Genomic DNA, 18,340 nt, shown 5'->3' on the forward strand with positions numbered 1-18,340 from the left:
AAGAAGCGCAGTCTTCCTTCAGTGCTGTTCTATCACTGAATCTTGCACGCGAATATGTGCTCTAACCTGAGCTACAGCTGTTTCTCAAAATGCGATGCACATCTTGGAAATGGCCACTCTCCACTCGCTAACCATTCCTGCTTCTCCAAAGTAAAAGAAAATTGATATCGCTGAGAAAAGTTCTTCCAGAAGCCACATGGGCAGTGCCATTAACAGATCATCCGGGAAATACACTATGGAACTGTTGAAGTGTAAGTAATTTGTAAGGAGAGAATGGTAGTTAAAGACTAAATCTGTGATTATCCAGATGTCACAGCAGACAGCAAGTAGTCAACATAAATGAAATTGCAAACTATAACACTGCAAAGAATACAATTATTCAGAAAACACAAGAACTTGATACATGTGGTTTTATTACACTGGTTTATTTGTGGGGGAGGGAAATGGCTTCATCAAGTATTTAATTCAACTAAAAAACCGCACAATCATTTCATTGTTGTTCATGCTGCAAGATCAACCCTGCTACCACCAATGTTTTAACTTTGCTTTTGGCTATTCATCTGGGGTCTCCTTCCCGTGTTCATGGTGAGGTCAAGAACTTGAACGCTAAAACAGGACTGAGTTTCATTTTGAGATACCTTCTGTAGTAGCACAAGTTTCATTTACGAAAAGCAGATTGACATATTATTGCTCCTTTCCATTTGTTTATCGGTATCACTACTCTCCACTGAGTAACATGTTATATTACCCAGTGACATGCTGGTTTTCCAACCAGCAATTGCATAGATTAACTTTCTGTTCAGAGATATACTGTTATGCAGTCACTTGCTGCAATTTATCTTCTAGCAAGGCATTTCCTCTCTTCTCTAGGAAGCTTCCATTTAAGTTAGGGTTTTATTAAGTGATCATCACTTAGGAGAGTGCAGTTATGGCTTATTCTGGAACCACAGTTCACAGTCCATTTTTAGTACTATAACTTTAAGCCAAACACTGAGAATTGTTGTAAAGAATGATGCCAGACAGCAGCTGTCAGAAGTTAACAACTTTAGCTATTTTTGGTTTTGGTTTTTGCCGTTTAGGGCTGTCTAAAACCTCTTGGTAATCTGCACTCATTCCTTTGAGCCATCGACCAACAGTTGCCACTCGATCTAGGAAAGGAAAAATAAATGAATACGTAAGAAATCAGCTTCCTGATCCAAATGCAGAGGAACACTTATATGTAATTCAGCATTGCAGTTTTACAGCCCAATTTATGCACTTTACTCCAAAATAAGTCTCAGTGAAACCAATGGAGGTTTTGTACAAAACTTACAAGTTGCCAATTCCAATGCAGTATAACACTGAAACTGATTCAATTATTCAATTCTGTATGTCACTTGCTTCGTATCAGCCACACAGAAATTAAGCATATCAAAATGAATGCAATCTTTACCTGCAACAGTTGATGCACTATGTAGAGTTGGCATCACACCCCCAGTTAATGGCCTGTTTAAAGATGTGGTCAATAAGGTGAAATTGAGGGTTGTACCACTCGTTTTATAACTCATAATCAGTAGTCGGACTTCACTATTTATATAGAATGGTTCACAGGTATATAACTACGCTTTAGGATACACAGAAATTATTTGATCCCTCACCTGCATTTTGATTCTCTGGACAATCTTTTTTAAAGTGCTCAACAGATCCACAGATCCTGCAAGCACCTCCTGTAGAAGATAAAACACACCCACACAAAAGAAGTATTTAGCCACAATATATGAATTATATTAACAAATGCTAGATGTCAAGTGTACAGAGCATGTTTACAATTCATAAACACAAGGAAGCAAAACTTACTGTTCATATTTTTGAGATCCATCACATCAAAACTACAAGGCTGATTCAGATGGGCAGCTGTGTTAGTTTTAAGGGACCATAAGGTTCTTCACTGTTTTTGGTACAGCAGGCTAACAAGATTTGTTGTAGCATACACTTTTATGCACTATTGTTATTTCAGTTGGCAGATATATATATATAATATACACAGTCCAAATGGCAAGCCAATACAAAAAGTACAGTCTGTGACAGGAGTCCATTGTTTCAATTTAAGCTAAACAGAATCAAATTTCTTGATTAGCAACGAAATGAGATCCTATCAAGAAGTTTGATTCTATTGAGACAATGAGTTCCTATTGTTCTACGAATCACGACCCAATGATTCATTATTTTGATATTTCCGGTTACTGCTCTTGCAAATGGTAACTTTGGTTATCTTAAGCTTTCCAGATATATTGATATTTTATATTTTGTTGATTGATCAACTATCATAAACACTTGAACCGACATTCAAGAACTTAGCAAGTTATTTTTTAATGCATTTCATGATGTAGCGTGTGATACTGCAGTTGCTATGATTTCTGTGCATGTGGTCGGGAATTGATAACAATCTATGCTATATGTACATGCACAGATAGGTGTGTTACGGGTTTTCTGGATCAGGATCAATATGGCTGACATTTAAAGAGAATAATGGAATACTACTCTGCTGTATCTCTAAAATTAAGTGTGGTCTTTTCCCCCCCTATCAAATGTAAATACTTGGAAAAAACCTATATGGGAATCCATTTGGAATTTTAGAACTGCTTCTCAAGTAACCAGTACAAAAATACTTGTGATAAGGGGCGAACAGTGTCTTTGACAATGAGCCAAAATTCCCAAACAATGGTGAGAAGCATACAAGGTCACCAGTGATAAAGCTCTCTCTGTTAACTTCTAGAACTAAGAAAGGGGGAGTACTCTCATGTCCATCAACTTAGTTATCTTTTTGGTAGGGGAGGGGGGGTTTGCAACAGTTGCACTCACCTTCAGCATAGAGTCCTTTAGGATTATCGGGACATGACCTTGAGAGATGTCCCATCTCACCACAAATGAAGCATTTTGCATATGGAAATTCCCCTGTAAGAATTCAATGATGTTACAATCGAAATATCCACACTAAGATTATATAAGACACTGCAGTGAGTCAGCATTACTGTAATCTAGAATGGTTAAAATCATTAATACTATGTGAATTGTTGAAAAATATTAAGACAGGCATGTAACTTTTACCATGCCCAACATTCAATCGGGTTGTAGATACTACACATACCAAGAGCGGGATCTATTTTTGCTCTGCATTTGTTGATTTCATGCTCTGTAGATCCACAGCGGTAACAAATTCCAGTTCCCATATCTTGGCTTTCGAGTACAGCTGGGCAATCTGCCACACCGTGTCCTGGCTTTCTGCAGTGGAAGCACACCTTTGGCGATACAAGGTGAATTACTAAGTGAGCAGAAAGAGATATGAACTGAAAGCAATCTATTTTTCTGCTAGCCACATTTCAAATGAATCTTACCCCCCCCCCCAACCAATGAGATCTGATGAAGTAGCAGCCAGTGATGCATAGTTTAGAGTAACACAGCCCCAGTGTTTTAGGGTTAATCTTTGCATTTAACATGCAGGTTAATGGCACCACCCAAACTGATGGAATTTGGATTTTTAAAGAACTGCACTGTATCTTTAACACCATGTCTAATTTGGCCATTAATCTGAAGTTAAGATTCCTGAAGAGCAAAGCCATTCTTCTCACCAAGCCTCTCATTTAACAATGGCATTTGAGTAACCTATCCAGAGAAAAGCCAAAGGCACACACCTTCTAGCTGGGGATCCTAAACATTCAGTGACATCACCCTTTTTCTAGCACTAAGTATAACCTGAGACACCCATGGAACCCCATTTGAAAGCAGTTCCACAAACCATACTTAAGCACAACAAATTACACACATTTATCTATTTAACCTTGAGTAGGAGCTAGCTTATGGATTCATCGCTCCAGAAAATTACACTGAAATGGGTAGCCAGAGTATACGTGGCCATTAAATGACTCTATAAACTGATGCCAAGAGTACCAAATTCTACATCATCATCATCCCCTAAATGCTTTGTGAATTCTGGAAAGGTGATATTGCTCCAGAATATAATCATGCCCAATGAAGTAGCATAACTAAACTATTGGATTATGAATGCCATCACTCTTTGTAAACCTAACCTATTTTGTTTCCCCCTGCTGTGCATGACTTCTGGAAGTCCTCGTGAGTGATTTTCTCTATAGACAGCTGCTTTTACAGCTCTCATACTGTGATCTGAACTGCATAAATTGATTCTGCATTTGTATCAGTTGTAATGCAATCTGCAGATGAAAACTGCCATAGAAAACATTACTATTGTGCATAAAACTCATAACTTTCATTTATCAGTATTTTATTTCCCATCCCTACAATCTGTAGGATGACTGAATTATCACTCTGCTATAAAAGAGAGACTAAAGACACAACAAAAACTGAGAGTGCTGACTACAGTAATAGAAATACAAACTTCCTTGGCTCAAGAACATTTAAGTATAACAAAACATTTAATTATAGCAGAACAAACATAAATTTCTAGTTCAGCTTTAATAATTTTGAATATTCAAAGCAAAACAAAGTCTGTTAAAACATTAAAGAATATCTGAGCACTAAACATACATGCAGATCCAGAAACCACCAATCTAATTCAGAAACAAGCTTTTTACAAGTAGATAAAGTTGTGATGTGTACACAAAAGACTGCAACATGAGGAGAAAACCTATTTTCATGCTAAAGTGGGGAACCTGTGGCCCTTCAGATGATGGGCTGAGGCTGATGGGAGTTTGAGTCCAACTATATATATTTTTTTTTTCAAAATCCTTTATTAGGCATATCGAGTCCAACTATATCTGTAGGGCCATAAGTTCCCCATCCCTGTGCTAAAGCATGCTCAATAATACAGTGGTGCCTCGCAAGACGAAATTAATTCGTTCCACGAGTTTTTTCTTCTTGCGAGTTTTTCGTCTTGCGAAGCACAGTTTCCCATAGGAATGCATTGAAAATCAATTAATGCGTTCCTAGGGAAACCGCCTTCAGACCAGGTCCGGGGACAGTCTGTCCCCCGACCTCTTCTGAAGGCTGGGTGGGGGGGGGACAAGGGCTTTTCTTCCCACCGCCAGCCTTCAGAAGGCTGTTCTGAAGGCTGGCGGTAGGAAGAAAAGCCCTTCTCCCCCCACCGGACTTCAAAAGAGCTGCGGGAAGTCCGGAGGGGGTCCAAGGGATTCCCTCACTGCCGCCTGCGTTTAAAAGGACTCTGGGGAAAGCAGCGAAGCGCGCTGCTTTCCCTGAGCGCTTCTAAAGGCGGGCGGCGGTGAGGGAATCCCTTGGACCCCCGCCGGACTTCCCGAAGCTCTTTTGAAGTCCGGTGAGGGTCCAAGGGATTCCATCCCAGCCGCCCGCGTTTAAAAGCACTCCGGGGAAAGCAACAAAGCGCGCCGCGCTTTGCTGCTTTCCCCGGAGTGCTTTTAAAGGTGGGCGGTGGGGAGGGAATCCCTTGGACCCCCCGGACTTCCCGCAGCTCTTTTGAAGTCCGGCGAGGGTCCAAGGGATTCCCTCCCAGCCGCCCGCCTTTAAAAGCACTCCGGGGAAAGCAACAAAGCGCGCCGCGCTTTGCTGCTTTCCCCGGAGTGCTTTTAAAGGTGGGCGGCGGTGAGGGAATCCCTTGGACCCCCCCGGACTTCCCGCAGCTCTTTTGAAGTCCGGCGAGGGTCCAAGGGATTCCCTCCCAGCCGCCCGCGTTTAAAAGCACTCCGGGGAAAGCAACAAAGCGCGCCGCGCTTTGCTGCTTTCCCCGGAGTGCTTTTAAAGGCGGGGGCTGGGAGGGAATCCCAAGGACCCCCGCCGGACTTCCCGATGCTCGGGGAAAGCAGCGCGCTTTGCTGCTTTCCCCAGAGTGCTTTTAAACGCCGGCGGCGGTGACCATGCCCCGCCCCGTCCCCGCCGCCCGGCATCGGGGCATGGTCCCGATGGCGGGCGGCGGGGGGAGGCGTTCCCGCCCGCCACCCGGCATTGGGGCATCGTTCCGAAGCCCGGCGGCGGCGGGAGGAGCTGTCCCCGCCGCGCCGCCAGCCTTCGGAGGAGGTCCGAGGACAGCGGGGAAGACGCGCTGCGCTTCCCCGCTGTCCCGGAGATTTCCCTATGGGCTGTCGTCTTGCGAAGCAAGCCCATAGGGAAATTCGTTTTGCGAAGCGCCTCCAAAACGGAAAACCCTTTCGTCTAGCGGGTTTTCCGTCTTGCGAGGCGTTCGTCTTGCGAGGTACCACTGTATACAGAAGCCAAGACACAAATGTGTTCACTAACGGTTATCTGGACTGAGACAAATTATTGTGATCTCACTTATATGAGTGAGTAGTGTCATTTGCACTATGAAAAGAAAAAGTAACAGGCACCGAAAGAAAGAAATAACAATGGAACATCACCTTACCATTGTGTTCTTTTTCATTTCCTGCCTTTTCACTCTTCTCCCTTCTCGCCGCCGGTCCTTTTTCAAAGCTGTTGCTATTTCATCCTTTGCTTCACGGCTGTTGATCACCTCTCCTTTATGCAATGTCTGAGAGTTCTGTTTTAAATATTCCATAAAACCGTTGACATCTTCATTCGTATAGTCTTTTTTCTTCTTATTTTTCTTCTTCCCTTGAGTACTTCTCAAGGAAAAGTTGTTTGAAGAGCTTTGCTTTCTATCTGTTGTTGCGTTTCCAGTGGCATCATTTTTCATATGTTCCCATGGTGTTGCATCCAGAGCCTTCTTGTTGTGGGTGACATTTGCTCGTGCCCACCTGGTCATGACTTCCTATGAGATTTAAAAGATGTTAGGTTCACATGACTGGGTTACTGCTATTTATAGGTTCAGCCTTGATTAATGAGGTGGACCCAGAACTGAATAACCATTTCTATTTGTTTAGACCAGCACAAGTGTGCTAGCTGGGGCTGATAGGAGTTGTAGTCCAGTGTTTCCCAACCTTGGGCCTCCAGCTGTTTTTGAACTACAATTCCCATCATCCCTGACCACTGGTCTTGCTAGCTAGGGATGATGGGAGTTGTAGTCCAAAAACAGCTGGAGGCCCAAGGTTGGGAAACACTGTTGTAGTCCACAACATGGGGGGGGGGGGGAATAAGCAGAGTACAGAATCAGGCCTCCTTTTATTCCCCTCTGGGCAGTGCCTCAGATCCAATCTTTACCCTTTCAGTTCCGAGTCTGAGGGGAACTGGAGACTAACTGGAGACAAAGTGACGGGCAGAAATTAAGAGTGAGATCTACTGGCAAGTAGATCTGGATGACTTGAAACAGACGGGCAAGGGTTGCTGGTTCCCACCCATAAACTAGAAAATCCTAACCCACAGATCCTACCCTAAATTGTTGCCATCTGTCCAGAGACAGTGGAGTGCACTTCCAAGGCTTAAGTTTAACAGCTGGAGAATCACAGTGCCTACTGTGGCTGTGGAGACGGGTAATTTGTTATGGCTGCCTCCCGCATTGTTTTTGCTGCATTAGTGGCACCAAACTGACCTCTCCAGGGCGCAAGCTTGGGCAATGTGTATGGAGTCCTTGGCTGCCCAGACAACAAATCCCCCTCTTGGCCTCACTGATGTGGTCCAAAGGAAAGCAGAGCAATACATTTGGCACCAGCTTGGCTGCAGGAGCTGCCATAAGGAGGCGTACAAAGCGCCATCCAACTGTCTTAGGGACACCATTTGGGGATTTGTGTAGCCTTAGCCTTCTCTTCTCCCAAAGATGTCCTGCAAGACAGCGGGTACAGATTTATCCTCGGGGTTTTCTCGAGGAACGAGGTTATAGCTGCAAGGCAGCGGTGCCTTAGCATCCTTCTCCCCTAAATAAGACTGCTTTAAAGCAACACGGTGGGAAACGACCAGCATGATTTATGACTTGCGAACCTGGTTCTGGCATTGACCAAAAATTCCGGGGACTCAGCAAAGGCTCAGAAACACCCCAGGGTAATAATAATAATAAACCCGAAATAGATCCGACAACAAGCCTGAAGTCTGCAGGGTCTCCGCCCGGGATCTCACCCAACCCCGACCTGGGCATGTTCACTTCCGCGGACACGTGCGGAGCAGCTATCGAGGGAACGGAGGAGCCCCCGGCACTCAGGCCTTCCGGGGCAGCAGCCGAGCTCCGGGTGTCTCCTGAAGCAAGTGCCCAGCGGCTCCAGGCGCCGCTTCGCCTTCCCCGCCTCCCGAGCAAGAGGTCCCTCACTCACCGGGGTCAGGAGGCGAGAAGCGCCACGGAAAGCCTCCGGCGCAGTCGAAACGCACAGCCCGGGAGGGAGAGAGCGGCACCGGAAACGTCCGGAGCCCGAACTGCTGCACTTCCTGTAGGTAGGTGGGTGGGTGGAGGCGGAGCGGTTGCCATGGGACCAGGCGCAGGCGGAAGCCGAAGCAACAGGCGGGAAGCGCGAGGTTATGTGCTGGCTTAGCCTGGCGCTGTGCAGGGTTAGGCGCGCGCAACACACTGAGCCTCAGTGGGCTGAAAAGAGCCGGGCTCTGTATAGGATTGCAGGTTTAGGCGGAGTGGGCGGCGGCAAAAGAAAGCCACCATGCGTTTCCCTCATTTCTTGGTTTTCCATTAATGTAGCTGTAAGTAAGCGCATACAGTCATGGGGGAAAGAATTTGAATTCTGTGGTCTTGCATGTGAAGTCATAATAACGAACTCATCTGTTTCTTGGCAGGTCTTAGAGTTAGGTAAATGCAACCTCAGATAACGGCACACATTATGTATTTCACCGTCTCATTGATGTATTTAACAGAAATAAAGCCAAAATGGAAAAGCTGTGTGTGAAAAAGCATTTGTACATCTTATGAGTCAATAGCTTGTAGAACCACCTTGAGCAGCAATAACATGAAGTAATTGTTTTCTGCAGGACTTTATTAGCCTCTCACATCATTGTGGAGGAATTTTGGCCTGTCCTTCAGTGTTGCTTCAGTTCATTGAGGTTTTCTTTATGCACAGCTATCCGAAGGTCCCACACAGTACAGTGGTACCTCGGGTTAAGTACTTAATTCGTTCCGGAGGTCCGTACTTAACCTGAAACTGTTCTTAACCTGAAGCACCACTTTAGCTAATGGGGCCTCCTGCTGCTGCCGGAGCACGATTTCTGTTCTCAACCTGAGGCAAAGTTCTTAACCTGAAGCACTATTTCTGGGTAAGCGGAGTATGTAACCTGAAGCGTATGTAACCTGAGGTACCACTGTATTTCAATTGGATTGATGTCTGGATTTTGACTGGGCCATTGCAGCACCTTGGTTCTGTTCTTTTTCAGCAATTCTGTTGTACATTTGCTGGTGTGCTTGGGATCCTTGTCCTGCCGTATGACCTAATTTCAGCTAACTTTCAGCTCTCGGGCAGATGGCCTCTCATTTGACTCTAGAATACTGTGGTATACGGAGGAGTTCATGGTCAGCTCAATGACTGCAAGGTCCCCAGGACCCATGGCTGCTAAACAAACCCAAATCACCACCCCTCCACCATGGTGCTAGACAGTTGGTATGAGGTGCTTGTGCTGATATGCTGTGTTTGTTTTTTGCTAAACGTGCTGTGCATTATGGCCAAACATATCCACTTGGGTCTTGTCTGTCCAAAGGACATTGTTCAGAAGTCTTGTGGTTTGTTCAGCTGCAACTTTGCAAACCAAAATCGTGCTGCCAAGTTCTTTTTAGAGAGACAAGGCTTTCTCCTGGAAACCCTTCCAAACAAACCATACTTGTTCAGTCTTTTTCTAACTTTAACATTTAACATGCTAACTGAGGCCTATAGAGCCTGAGATGTAACTCTTGCATTTTTTGCAATTTCTCAGCATTGCATGTTCTGACCTTGGGGTGAATTTGCTGGGACATCCACTCCTGAGAAGTCTGGCAACTGTTTTTAATGTTTTTCACTTTTGCATAATCTTCTCACTGTAGAATGATGGACTTGAAATTATTTGGAAATGGCCTTAGAACCCTCCCCAGTTTCATGGGCGACACCACTTGCTACTCTAAGAGCATTGTGTCATCTTTCCTCCTTGGCATTGTGTTAAAACACCTGAATGCTCCAAACCAGCAAACTGCTAAAACTTTGGCTTTTATAGAGGTGGGTACACTTGCAAGGGCATCTGATTAGCAGCTCATATCTACTGCTTAGCCACTAATTCCTATGGAACACGTTGGTGACTAATATACACACAATAATTACCAAAATAATTATACATTCTTTATCAATCTTCTGAGAAAAATACAAAACCTTGTGCAAAGCCACAGAAACTTGCGAACTACCCAGTCTAAGATGAACTTATAATGTCTGATTTCAATAGATTTTTCAAATGCTTAACTCAGTCTTTTGTTTTCTTTATCTTTTTAGGTAAGTTCATGAAGATACCAACAAAAGGTAAGTTCGGTGTTGTTCACAATACCGAGAGATGCTAGTGAAGTTGTAAATGGATGTTAATGAAGTTGTGGACAGGGTGCCGGCGTTTTGCACCTGTTTTGCCCTGGCAGTCCAAGTAATCAAGAGGCCGCTGTTCGCCCCCCGATGGGACCCTTTTACTGGGGCTTGCAGGTAGCACACTCCCAATGTAGTTTTCCGGGCTTCTTCAGTGGTCTAATCTCAAAGCCTTGATACGTATATTGATAATCAATTTCATAGAGAATACTATTTCTTGGCTTAAGCTTAAGAGACTGATTTGCTTAAGTCATGTGTTGTTGTTCATCTGAGGTTGTATTTACCTAATTTTAAGGCCTGCTAAGGAACAGATGGTGGCTATTATGCCCTGATATGTAAAACCACAGAATTCAAAGAGGGTGCACTTTCTGTTTCCCATGACTGTAGATGCTAGAAGTTCACACACGTAATAGGAGCACTTTTGCAATTACGGGAACATCCTTGTTCACATCAAGAGTCAATGCCAGGATGTCTGTCACTCTCTCCCCACCCTCCTGCCCTGCTTTGGCTTCTTAAATGGACTTGTTGGGAGGCAGACTGTAAACAGCCTTGTTTTTATTTTGACATTGACACCTCACTTTCCGGCCATCTAGGTTTTAAGGCTGCTGAAACCCAAGATTGTTGAATAGCAGGTTTAATCTCACTGTGAGTTGAGTTGTACGTACTTAGGACAACTGCAACTCAAAAACAGTCAGTGGCATTTACCAGGTGGGTAGACGGTTATTGTTGGGGAAAATAGGGAAGTTCCTGAGCATGTATGCCCTAAAAAACAGACAAACCCCATAGCCTCAAAAACTCCGCCAAGGTAAAATATTTGTTTTAATTTTCTTATGTTTATGATTGGTTAATATATGATAGCAGTCCATATTGCACAAAAAGTAAATAACTTGTGCTTTCTAAATAGCACCTGACTTATATTTATTCACTGGCTCAGTGGCCACATTTAGATGTTGCAATAAACCATTATTTGCTCTGATGAAATGGCGCCACACCTTTTTTCTTTCTCTTGTCTCCTCCCTTACACAGGATGGAGTGACAATTAAAAGTCCCAGTTGCAGGTTTCATCTGAGTGTAGAAAACTGCAGTTTTACAAATTACTGTATAATTCAAGCAGGATCAAACCATGGTTTGATATCCTGATTTGTTAACTAAATTTAATTGGTAAAAACCACAAGTTCTTGTATTTAGATAGGAAAGGAGGTTTGTTCCAAATAAAATTGGAAACATTTAACTCTCCTCACATTTGGAGGAAGTGGGACAAGGAAGCGGGAGCACACAAGCCCAAGACTTGACATGGCACATTCTTTATAACACTAACCTAGGGTATAGTATAATGCCTGAATATGGCCAGTTCACTCTTATTTATATTTACTTTGGAGTAATTGAACTCAATGAGTTTTAGTTCCAAGTTAACATACTGCCTGTGCCAAAATAGTTGCTTACAATAGGATACACAGCTGTGTTCTAACATGACCACATCACAAAAATTCCCATAAGTTAGGGGTGTAGAATATGATGCCCCAGGAATCTCCTAGGCACTGGTTCAGATGTTTAGGACAGATGGCCAGCTGATGAATTATTTGAAGCTATTACTACATTTTCCACTAGAGGGAGCATGCTCCTACAGTTGACAGTTATTTACAAATACAGTACAGTAATGTGAATGTTTGGGAGTTAAGCTTTATAGTCTGCTTCTATGTATAGGGTTAGGTGTGCTATTGATTTTCAGCGGATTAAGATTTCTCTTACTCTGTAAAGGACCAGGCTGCTCATACTTCTATATACGTATCTTATAGAGCTGCCATTGGAAATGCAGGAAAGTTGCTAGGTGACACTGAGGCAGTGTTTGGTGCCTAATTCTCAGCTCCATCAAAACTGGTCGAGAGGCAGGTATTATTGATAGAACTGTTACCAGTGGAAAGAGTGCATCTCTAGAAACACTAAAATAATTTCATTCATGAACATTCCTGCCTATTATTAGTATAGTTCTCAATAAATATAAGATGGAATATTTAATTGGCCTGTGATCATACCTCAGTAAACTCCAGGGAATGAATATTTGCTTTTCATAAGTATTTAAGAGTTTTTATTTGTACAACAGATATATGCCACTTAACCAGGGGTAGCAGGGAACCTGTGACCTTGAGAACTAATAACCCGCTTTTCTTAACAAAAAAAATTCCTTCCAGTAGCACCTTAAAGACCAACTAAGTTAGTTCTTGGTATGAGCTTTCGTGTGCATGCACACTTCTTCATGCACACGAAAGCTCATACCAAGAACTAACTTAGTTGGTCTTTAAGGTGCTACTGGAAGGAATTTTTTTTGTTTTGACTATGGCAGACCAAGACGGCTACCCATCTGTAACTGGAACTATGGAAGGCACCGCTTTTCTTAGTTATACACCTATGCAAAAGATATACTCTGTCCTTGTTATTGAGTCAAATACTGTACTTCCTGTTAAAAATTCCTGATAAAATATTATTAACTTATCAAGCTTATTGATAGTATTTCCTTCTCTTTGCTGAAATGTTCCTTTCTGTTTTACAGAGTTTTACCAGTAGATGGAGATATGTACAAAGAAACAGTTTGTTTTACTATTAAATGCTTCCTTCCCTACAGAAAGAACTGGCCTTGGTTTAAAAATCATTAGAGTGCATTTAATAGAGAAAAGAATAATCAATGAATGACATTTTGAAATGGATTTTAATAAACTGCAAAATAAATAATGACTTCTTGCCACAGTACTCGAGAGTTTAGTGAAATAATTGGTTTCCACGGCAGCTTATCTGTGGCATGAATAATGTGTGGGTACAATACAGATATTTTTCCTCCAAGCCCCACTGAAATAACTGTAAAGTATATAAAAATGTATATTTGACTGCAACAACAGTATTTCCTACAGATGTAAGTCCAACAATAACTGTATTGATAAAATTTAACCATTTGACTATGGTTATCACTGATTAGAGCTATTTTTCTTTTTTTAAGAACACTTTGAATTTCTAACGCTTTTCAGATCAACCTACAGACTAAGCAAGAAATACATACATACATAATTTTACTTGTACACCACCTTTCCATCATTTAAACCATGCTCAAAGTGGCTTGTAGCATAAAAACACATTTTGTTTCAAGCATAACAAAAACAGCCATAAACAATTAGTAAAGCTTAAAAAAGTACAAAACCAAATTAAACCGTTTCCACATAAATCATAATGAGATCTAAAATAAAGATACAAAAAATTAGTATTGAAAACAGCAACAGCTCCACCCCCCCCAAAAAAAACCCCTGAACAAAACCCCCAGCTCAATAGACTTTCATCAGTTTCAGCTTCTGCAGCTGGAGTCAGTCAGGGCCCCGCCCTCCCAGGCCAGGTGGGGAAAGGCCTGCAAGGCAGGGAGCAAGTTTTCCAGAACTCTCAGCTAAGATGGAAAAGGGCCAAAACTGAGCAGCAGGACATCTGTTCTTCTGGAAGGTCCTAGGTTCAATTTTCAACATCTCCAGGTAGGACTGGGAATATCCCTTTCTGAAAGATTAGTCAGACTGTGTATGTATTACCAGCTGAAACATAGCAAGGTAATTATTCTTCTCTTCAAATTGAAACTGTTGAGTTTTTTGCAGGGGACAATGCATCAATATGCAGTATGCCATAAGAAATGACAAGATAAATACACGATTGTGGCAAACTGTGTGTACACAGCACCCAAACCAGCAATAGGAGCTGACTGGATACTGTGTGAATGGGAGTGGGAGTGAGTAGATAATTCTGAGCTAGAATCAGTGGTCTGATTCAGTATAAGGCAGTTTCCCATACAGTGGTACCTCGGGTTACATACGCTTCAGGTTACAGACTCTGCTAACCCAGAAATAGTGCTTAAGGTTAAGAACTTTGCTTCAGAATGAGAACAGAAATCGTGCTCCAGCGGCGTGGCAGCAGCAGGAGGCCCCATTAGCTAAAGTGGTGCTTCAGGTTAAGAACAGTTTCAGGTTAAGAATGGACCTGAGGTACCACTGTATTTCTTTATCAGTGTGGGATGTTTAAAAAACGTCATGAAAATTCAGCATTTTAGTGAAATTTCTCCCCCCCCCCAACATACACAGCTTTATAAGTAATTTTGTCTAAGGTACACATTTTTGAAAAGCAATTTTCCTTTATATAATGAATTTCTGTTTGCTATTTTCATGAATGTATATGTTTTTTATGAACACCTTTGCTTTAATATATGCATTTTTGTACATATAGCTTAGCTGAAGGACTGTATTGCAAAAGGGCAAATTTTGAAGGATGGCTGTATTTTTGTTTGTGCTTTGTTTGTTTTGGTTCTGAAAGCATGATTAGGTAGGTTCACCTATAAATGCAGTCAAGTTCAGAAGCCAATGGTGGCCTTGCGCTCTTGGAAAGGCTTCTGATTCAGTGGCGGCATTCACTAATGGATACCCACTCTATTCTGTTCCCCCCTGAAAATCGGCTCCAGAGAGTTATAGGATCCTCCAGAACAAGGTAGAAAGTGGTATGGAGGGAAAGGGGAATGGGCAAAAATCGTCTTTCCGTCTTTTTCATTAGGGAGTGACTTCACTGGATCTAAAAGCCCTAGAGCATTGCAGCATTGTACCCAAAGGGTCTAACTTTCAATTAAACATGCTTAGAATTGGTATAAAATATTGGGTGAAGTATCCAGATGAGAATTTGTATGGACTGGCATGAATCTCTGCTCCCTTCACAAATACCTGAACGGTTGCTATACTAGGAAAGCTGCTATTCTGCTGCTTCCATTCACATCACTAGACAGAGCTTGGCAGAAAATATCCTAGGTATGAGTTTTTGTCTTTTCACTTCTCAGTTGGTTTACAGGATTAAACTCTCATTTCCTCGGTGTTTGGTTTTTGTTTGAAACTTATTTACTTGTGTGCAATTCTGATTTAATGGGGAGGGGAATCAGTCAGTACCTGGTCTCTTCTTGCTGTTTTTTCGAACCTCTCTAGCATTGGAGAAGTTTTTTTTTGGGGGGGGGGGGAGTGCAAATTAGCAAGGGGGTTTCCTGCTCCTGGGAGACTCTTGGGAAAGTTTGAAAAAACATAAGTAGTTCCCCAGTTGCAAATTAAATGAGAGGTTTCAAGAGTTATCAATTCCTTGCATTACCAAGGTGACCTTTCAGTGTTGTTAAAGGCGTGGTGCAGAGGACGACGACCAAGATGATCAATAATAGAATGTGATTCTATGGCAGAGGGAAATGAATTGGATCATTTATTTCAAGATTTATTTATTGGTACTGTGCGTTTTTTATTATCTTCTTCCACACATTTGTGAGGGTAGAATGCATATATATTCCTTTTGTTCATCAGTCTAGCACCACAGCTTTTGATAACCTTTTATCTGCACTAGTTTTATCTGAATGAAAGGTCAGTAGCGCGCACTCTCTCTCTCTCTCTCTCTCTAAAATGTGATTATAATATGGTACTAGGCAATGGAGTTTGCATGTATTAATTCAGCAATCTGATTGTGTCTCTAGCTGAGCATCCTAATCACATTTCAGTTTTCTCACCATGTGGATGGAGTTTTATCAATCTTTCTTCCTTACATTTGCTGCATTTACATGTAATCTTTCTGAAAAAGCATGGCCTCGTTCTCCTTTATCCCAAAGAGGCTGTAGGATAACTTTGGTCATATCCATACCATACATTTAGAGCATTTGTATATCACTTTAACAGTCATGGCTTCCCCCAAAGGATACTTGAAACTATCGTTTAAGGGTGCTGGGAACTGTAGCTCTCTTAGAGTGTCCCTTATCAACTCTCAGCACCTGTAACAAACTACAGTTCCCAGTATTCTTTTGGGGAAGCCATGATGGTTAGAGTGCTGTAAGAGGGCTTTAAGCCAGTCTTTCACAACCTATGGTCAGGGATGATGGGAATTGTAGTCCAGCAACATCTGGAGACCCAAGATTGGGAAACGCTTCTTTAAATGTGGATATAACTGGGTATGAAATGCATTGTGCATGAGATTCAATCCAGGAGACTCTTCTCTCTGCCTAGGCGCCTATTTCCCCCTCTTCTCTGGGGCTTGTACAGGAGCAGCAATGGATTAACTGCAGACAACATCTGTGTCATTTGCCTTCTGCTCTTGCCTCTCTGCGCTCTCTACTCTCCTAACCTTTATTCTTCACCAACAGCTTTTCTATTATATTGATTTCCCTTAGTGGACTCAATAAGTCATGGAAGGCTTCCACAAACATTCACGTCTGCCAGTTTGTCTCTGATGCATCCTCTCTGTTGTGATTTACTGTTGAAATCAAACCTGTTATCGCCGATATATGTTTTAATCCAACCCCTCACAATCTGAGATGAACCCATTATTGATGTGTAGGATGTCCTTGGTGTGTAGGACATTTGAAACTGGGATAAACGAAAGAGGCAAATTATACAAAATTGGCATACACTTTGGAGGATTTAAAAATGCTTAAAATCTCTCCCCCACCCCCACCCTCTCGAGTGGGGATGAAATCATAATCAACACACTCCTTTTATCTCTGGCAAGTTCTCTGTGCTGTTTGTCTCCTGCTGCACATTTTCACCAGATTCTTTTCTCTGCAAAACACTTGAGCTGTCACCCTTGTGGCACTCCAAGTAATGATTTACAGCAGGAGCCAAAAACAGGATGTACTTGGCTGGGGTAGAAACACGGCCAGCTTCATTGAAAACTAGCCGAAGGGACTGTGGCACCAATGGCTGATACAAACAACAAAGCATAGCGTTGCTGGGATATGCCAAGTGAAGAGCTACAGGGATTTGAGTTCTCTCATTTCTATCCGATTTGCTTATTATAATGCCTGGAAAGGCCATGTTTGCATGCCATGGAAAGCAGAGTAAACTTGGGAAAGGGTACGGGCAAGAAATAAAATGTAAAAGACATCTGAAGGTGATATTGATTATTATGTCTGCATAAGTAGTTGGTGGCTTGTTGTGTGCAGTTGTGCGTAATGCAGCACCTCCAGTTACACTTACGTAACTAGTTAGTCACTGAATGTAAGTTCAGGTCTGCATCACTCAAAAACAACAGCATTACTAAGACTAGGAGCTTAGCCTTAGGCAAATTCATGGAGGATAAAGCTACCAGTTGCTACTAAGTCATAATGTCTGTATTACCTCCCAGTATCAGAGACAGTATACCTCAGAAGACAGATTGCTGGGGATCATGCTCACATCTTGCTTGCTAGCATCCAACTGGGTGACACCTGGTTGGCCACTGGAGAACAGAGTGCCAGACTAGAGAAACTTCTGTTCTGATCCTACAGAACTCTTTATGTTCCTAAGTGTACTTGGAAATTAATCCCACTGAAATCAGGAGCTATCACGTCCAAGTAAACATATGGCTGAGCTGCTAGTCTAAGATTTTATATTATGCTGCTTCTTCCCACTGCACTGCAGAGCAACAGGTAGTATCTGGTTTTCAACATCATGTTATATCAGCAGCTAAACTCCCTGATATGCCGATATATCATGATGTCTGAATTTGCCCAGCCCTACCCCATACTGCTCCTGCTTGCATAAACCAGTGTGGTATGGGGGCTCACTAAGCTGAGCACGCCCTCCAATCTGGCTCCCACGAGCAGGAGCAGTATAGGGTAGGGCTGGGCAATCAGCTGAAGGCCCAGCAGCCTCCCACCCACCCACCTCTTAGCAGATCAAGGCCCCAGAGGGGGCTTCATTAAACTGTTCCGGGGAGGTGCGGGTAGCTGTGCACCCGCCCGCCCCTCAGCAGAGCAGTTTAAAGAAACCACCACCTTCAGCCCCCATCTCCCCACCTCTCTCTTTCTAGGTAGAAGTTGCCAGGACATTACCCCATTTGCCTCTACGTAGTTCCATCCTTATTTCAGACATCAGGATATATCAGTGCATTGTGATGTTTAGCTGATGATATATGACGATGTTGAAAACCGGATATTGCCCAGCCCTACTGCTCACGGACCAAACGTTTAATTA

The 18,340-nt window shown here is 42.7% G+C and overlaps 1 protein-coding gene and 1 long non-coding RNA gene across 5 annotated transcripts; one reads left to right on the forward strand and one right to left on the reverse strand.

The window, feature by feature from the left end:
- Positions 1 to 404: 404 nt before the first annotated feature.
- Positions 405 to 8,268, reverse strand: ZCCHC9 (zinc finger CCHC-type containing 9). 4 transcript variants are annotated; one of them, XM_028748918.2, is made up of 6 exons: positions 8,142 to 8,268; positions 6,347 to 6,712; positions 3,128 to 3,278; positions 2,842 to 2,934; positions 1,638 to 1,706; positions 405 to 1,148 (listed from the first exon to the last, which is right to left on the reverse strand). In XM_028748918.2, the coding sequence occupies exons 2-6, from the start codon at positions 6,704 to 6,706 to the stop codon at positions 1,030 to 1,032; spliced, it is 792 nt and encodes a 263-aa protein (XP_028604751.2). In that variant the 5' UTR covers positions 6,707 to 6,712; positions 8,142 to 8,268; the 3' UTR covers positions 405 to 1,029. The 4 variants fall into 4 exon arrangements, with proteins under 4 accessions (XP_028604751.2, XP_028604753.2, XP_028604752.2 ...); XM_028748920.2 differs by lacking the exon at positions 8,142 to 8,268 and adding an exon at positions 7,962 to 8,135; XM_028748919.2 differs by lacking the exon at positions 8,142 to 8,268 and adding an exon at positions 7,894 to 8,135.
- A 14-nt stretch (positions 8,269 to 8,282) lies between these two features.
- LOC114606540 (uncharacterized) lies at positions 8,283 to 18,004 on the forward strand. Its single transcript, XR_013394672.1, has 3 exons — positions 8,283 to 8,517; positions 10,278 to 10,304; positions 13,685 to 18,004. It is a non-coding gene; the product is annotated as an uncharacterized LOC114606540 (long non-coding RNA).
- The last annotated feature ends 336 nt before the right edge of the window (positions 18,005 to 18,340 follow it).

The sequence above is a fragment of the Podarcis muralis genome, chromosome 11 (assembly GCF_964188315.1).
Source record: "Podarcis muralis chromosome 11, rPodMur119.hap1.1, whole genome shotgun sequence".
Taxonomy (NCBI): domain Eukaryota; kingdom Metazoa; phylum Chordata; class Lepidosauria; order Squamata; family Lacertidae; genus Podarcis; species Podarcis muralis.

What these genes read in the sequence shown, in the direction of transcription:
- ZCCHC9 (XM_028748918.2), bottom strand. Translation starts at nt 6,706, where the DNA reads ATGACCAGGTGGGCACGAGCAAATGTCACCCACAACAAGAAGGCTCTG. An exon ending in AAATGAAAAAGAACACAATG is followed by an intron (nt 3,279 to 6,346) that starts GTAAGGTGATGT and finishes GTATCGCCAAAG; the next exon opens with GTGTGCTTCCACTGCAGAAA. An exon ending in TCCAGAGAATCAAAATGCAG is followed by an intron (nt 1,149 to 1,637) that starts GTGAGGGATCAA and finishes TTCCTTTCCTAG; the next exon opens with ATCGAGTGGCAACTGTTGGT.